This window comes from Leptonychotes weddellii, chromosome 1, assembly GCF_054177405.1.
Source record: "Leptonychotes weddellii isolate Sample4059 chromosome 1, ASM5417740v2, whole genome shotgun sequence".
In the NCBI taxonomy this organism is placed as follows: Eukaryota; Metazoa; Chordata; class Mammalia; order Carnivora; family Phocidae; genus Leptonychotes; species Leptonychotes weddellii.
In genome coordinates, this window is record NC_138369.1 from 4,053,621 (window position 1) to 4,058,925 (window position 5,305).

Below are 5,305 nucleotides of genomic sequence, written 5' to 3' on the forward strand. Positions count from 1 at the left end.
CACCTCCCCACCAACCCCCTTCCTTCCCTCCCCACCTTGCTCTCCCCAGTCAGACTGCCCCTCCTACCTTTGGCATCGTTTCCCCTCCTCAGGCTTCCTTCTGCTTTTCCCACCCTGCACCCCCACTCTCCCTCTTCACGACTGTCCTCCCCTCCCTCGCTGTCCTGTCCCCCCTTCCCTCACCAACTTCACCTCCTTCTCAGAACTTCTTCCTTCTGAGACCTCGGTCCCTCCCGGGCTCAGAGCCCCAGCTCCTCCTCCCCAGGGCTGCACTCCTGCTCCACAGCCATGCTCAAGGAACCTTCCCCTCTTCTTCCTCTCTCAGTACAGCTGACTGAAGGGCCCCTGCACTGGTACAGTGACCCCGGCCTGGCAGGCGTGTTCCTAGGGCCAGGCCTGAGTTACGACCAGCACACTGGGGAACTGATGGTGGCCGAACCCGGGGTCTACTATGTTTTCCTGAACCTGAAGCTGCAGCGGGTGGTGTCTGACAAAGGCTCCGGCTTGGTCTCTGCTGCCCTGCATCTGCAGCCGCTTGGTGTCAGGGCTGCAGCCCTGGCCCTGACCTTGGACCTGCCTCCTCCATCCTCAGAGGCCCGTGACTCCGCAGCTGGTTTCTGGGGCAGCCTGCTGCACCTGGGTGCCGGCCAGCGCCTGGGTGTTCACCTGCGGGCTGAGGAGGGGGTGCGCCTCGCTTGGCAGCTCACACAGGGTGCCACCATCTTGGGCCTCTTCAGAGTGGCCACCAAAGTCCCCGCTGGACTCCCCTTGTCGTGGCCCATTGACACGGGGCCTGGCTCCGGGCCCCTGGACCGAGAATGAATGCTGCCTTCTTTCATTGGGGCTCTTGGTTGACGGACGCCCCAGCGACTCTACCTCACCTGGCTTGGCAGGGATCCCCGCTGCTGACCCACTCCTCGAGGACTCTCCAAGTCACTCTCCCATTCCTGCCCCAAGTCGAACTTCTGGTATTTATTCTGAGCCTGAGCTCAACAGTGTACTTTATATTAATCCATTCCATTTATATTTATTGAACATCTGCTGTAGGCAAGGCCCTGTGCAGGGCCGGGGAAACATCAGCAAACAAAACAGATTAAAAAAAAATTTATTTATGTTAATATGTGCGAAATAAAGACTCATCCCCAGCCCTGTTCTGGCATTCAGGGGGCTAGTCTTCAGGGGTCCGTGTGACTATGATGTGTGAGCTTTATTCATGCAAGTTGTTCTGAGCCTCTCCTTTGTATCAGGCGCTGTTTTAGGTGTTGGGGACACAGCTATGAACAAGACAGACAGACAGCCCAGCTTTTGCCATGCTGGCCATCAGGTATGCCTGCTTGGCACTAGGACTATGATTGTGTGTGACCCTGTGTGACTGGACCACATGGGAGAGTGTGGGATGGATGGTGCGTGGTATTGGATGATATGATACTTATAAACCTACTGACCGAGAAGTATTGAACCTTTGCTGTATGTCGGACAACATGAGGTATCTATTTGAGACATAACAACCCTATGCTTTTGGGAGTTCATTCCCATTTTGTCATTCTCTCTGCTGGTGACGTGACCTGCTGGTGTCCGCATGGTGGAAGTACTGTGTAATGCTGTTCTGAAGGACCTGTTAGGTGACCTCATGCTGGGGACTTAAAATTGGCCATGGGCATCTGCAAATGCTTCAGGTTGGCTTCACGTTATTGTGTGTGGATCACCTATTTAAGACAGTGATGGAGAAAGTGTGGATTAAACATGTAGATTAAACTCGAAAGTGTGTCTTGTCTTGAGCCGTGACGTTGTGAGGAGCACATGAGAAATTGAGGAAGTATTTGTCTTGTGTTTTCAGACCGTTATCTGATTTAGCAAAGAAGTTGCTCAAGGTGACTGACAAACAAGTGAGGTGGGGACATCTTTGTTGTTCCAGTTCATCTTAGTCTTTAAAGGAACATACCAACCTTGTCGCTTGGAGCCATACGTGGCTATGGGTACCAGTGTGGGAAAAATCCAAGACCGCATTCTGTAAGCGTTGACTATGCGATTTGCAATGAAGAGTATTTTATAGGGACACCTGGGTGGCTCAGTTGGTTAAGCATCTGACTCTTGATTTCAAATCAGGTCATGCTCTCAGAGGTGTGGGATCTGTGTCCGCCGTGCACTCAGTGGGGAGTCTGCTTGGGATTCTCCCTCTCCCTCTGCTCCTCCCCCTGCTTGTGTGCACATGCGCACGTGCTCTCTCTCAAATAACTAAATAATTCTTTTTTTTTTTTAAGATTTTATTTATTTATTTGAGAGAGAGAATGAGAGACAGAGAGAGAGAGCGCACATGAAAGGGGGGAGGGTCAGAGGGAGAAGCAGACTCCCCGCTGAGCAGGGAGCCCGATGCGGGACTCGATCCCGGGACTCCAGGATCATGACCTGAGCCGAAGGCAGTCGCCCAACCAACTGAGCCAGCCAGGCGCCCCCTAAATAATTCTTAAAAAAAAAAAAAAAAGGAGAGTATTTTATATGTTTTTTGTAGATACATGCTGCACATTTTTTTTTTTTAAAGATTCATTTATTTATTTGAGAGAGCGAGAATGAGAGAGAGCACATGAGAGGGGGGAGGGCCAGAGGGAGAAGCAGGCCCCCCGCCGAGCAGGGAGCCCGATGCGGGACCCGATCCAGGGACTCCAGGATCATGACCCGAGCCGAAGGCAGTCGCTCAACCAACTGAGCCACCCAGGCGCCCCATGCTGCACATTTTTGCCAACAAAATTTATAATAAACTCACATACTCATTTTTCCCCCTCTGGAGAGCCGGTTGTTAGACTTTGCTATACACCACTGTCTCCAGACCAGCCAGTCCCCCCAGCGCCATAATTTCCCCACCATGCAGATCTGCCTGCTGGTCCATATAAACCGGCTGGATCTTGGTTTCTTACCTAGGACAAAAGGGGCTGGGGTGGGCAGAGAAGCCTTCACAGAGCAGGTGACCTAGATGGGCCTTAGGAGGAAGAACAGGAACAAGGGAGACAGAGGTGGAAGACTGGCCCGCACTGGCCAGACAGGAGGGTGTGGGACGGGCAGTGAAGATGCGGATGTGGAAGTGAACGCCTTTTGCCTGACCCATCTCTAGCCCTTCTCAGAGTTCCTCCTGAGTGTGCAGGACTGGCATGAGCTGACACCTATGAGTGTCACCCTGATTGGGAATTAAATTATTGACCTAGTTCTAGGGGCGCCTGGCTGGCTCAGTTAGAAGAGCGTGCGACCCTTGATCTCTGGGTTGTAAGTTCAAGCCCCGAGTTAGGTGTCGAGGTTACTAAAAAATAAAAATAAACAAACAAATAAATAAATAAATAAACTTTAAAAAACCCACAAAAAATAAATAAACCGTTCCATACTAGTTGGTTGTCCCGTGAAAAGGAAGTATGTGCAAAATGACAAATCCTAAGGAGCTGTAAGATGGAAGAAAAAGGTCTACAAGTGCGGCTTGATGAGAAATGGTTTATTAAGGGGACTTACAGACAGAAACCTGTTTTGAGTGGCTGCAAGAGGAGCAGGTCCCTGAAACCCCCACCTCCTGTCAGACCTGCTAGAGGCTGGGAGTCCATGGGGTGGGGGCAGGACGAGGGCACTCAGGAGGAGAATATTTGAGAATAGGTGTGTCACAGTCATGTCTCCAGAGCAGATCAAGGACCAGGGATACTCAAGGATGTGGTTAAGTAAAAGGGAAAGGATGTGTGTGGGGGTGCTGTGCTCAAGAAGGCTTCAGGTCAGAGCGGTCTTGGTGGCCATCTGTCCAAGATGCCTTCGGTCTGGTTCACATATTGGCAAAAGACTGTTACTGCCCCCCCCCGCCCCCATTACTAGATGCTTGCTCTGGACTTCCAAGATGGCCTTTGCCATCCAAAACCTTGCACTTGGTTCACCTCCAGGGTTGTGCAGGGGAAGGGTGCTCCGCAGAACTCTCGGTCCAGGGACCAGCGACAGGCTAACCTAGTTGTTGCCTATTTTGAATAGCACCAGGTGACGCCAGTTCTCCGGTGCAGCTGACTGGGCCAGGACGGACACATGATTCAAGCTGGGCCAATCAGATCTCCTCCACAGGAATAGGGGCGGGCCTGGCTCTACCAACCGTTCCGGTCAGGAATTGGAAGCTGTATGTGACAGAAGCATGGAGGGAAGCGTGTGCAAGAGAGAGAGAGGGGGCGGGGGAGGAGGAAGATGTGTGGGGATTCACAGATGAGACCATAGAGCCCTAGAGAGACAGAGGAGCTACTGACGTTTCCTACTTGCCTCTTCCTGGTGCCGTGGGATGCCCTAGTGCCTTAGTTTCCCAGGGTTGCTCTAACAAAGTACCATAGGGGCACCTGGTTGGGCCACTGACTCTTGATCTCAGCCCAGGAGTTGATCTCAGGGCCATGAGTTCAAGCCCCACCTTGGGCTCCAAGCTGGGCATGGAGCCTACTTAAAACAAACCACAAACAAAGTACCATAAACTGGGTGGCTTAGAGCACCAGATAATTATTTTCCACCGGTCCTGGAGGCCAGAAGTCCAAAATCGAGGTGTTGGCAGGGCCATGCTCTCTCCAGAGGCTCTAGGGAAGACTCCTTCCCTGCCTCTTTCAGTTTCTGGTGGATGGCATTCCTTTCCTGGCTTCTGCATTACCCTCATCTCTGCCTCCCTTGTGGCACAGCTTTTCCTTCTGTGCATCTCATCTGCTTCTCTTCTCCTCTTCCTATAAGGACACTGCTCATATTGGATATACCACTCACATGACTCCAGTATAACCTCATCTTAATTTAACTACTTATATCTGCAAAGACCCTATTTCCAAATAAGGTCAATATTCTGAGGTTCCAGGAAGGGCATGAAAAAAAACATTTTTTTTGGGGGGGGGACACTATTCAACCCAGTACATTTAGTATCTGCCCTTGAGGGCTATGAGAAACTTGAGTGTCCTTCCATGAATTTCCTTCTGGGGTGGGTTCTGTTCCATGCTGCCCAAGGATGCAGGCCCTCAAGGCTGTCAGTACCTTTCTGGGTAGTTTTGGGATCTGAGATTCTGTCCCACTTCCTGGGTTATTTGGGTGTGAGAGTGTCCCACAGCAAGGATACTTGGGCCCCATAATGTCATCATATGTTACTAAGACCCAAGGTACACAGATGGAATTCTATAATAGTGACAGGAATTATAGCTGATGTTTATTTTTTTTATTTTTTTTTTTTTTATTCTTATGTTAATCCCCATACATTACATCATTAGTTCTAGATGAAGTGTTCCATGATTCATTGTTCGTGCACAACACCCAGTGCTCCATGCAGAACGTGCCC

General features: G+C 50.8%; 1 protein-coding gene across 1 annotated transcript in view; it reads left to right on the forward strand.

Annotated features, from left to right (window-relative positions):
* TNFSF9 (TNF superfamily member 9) overlaps positions 1-1,191 on the forward strand; it is a 2,242-nt gene extending 1,051 nt beyond the window's left edge. Inside the window, exon 3 of the mRNA XM_081807951.1 lies at positions 326-1,191. Coding sequence (XP_081664077.1) covers positions 326-822 — 497 coding nt within the window. The 3' untranslated portion in view covers positions 823-1,191. The remainder of the gene's footprint in view (positions 1-325) is intronic.
* Positions 1,192-5,305: the final 4,114 nt, after the last annotated feature.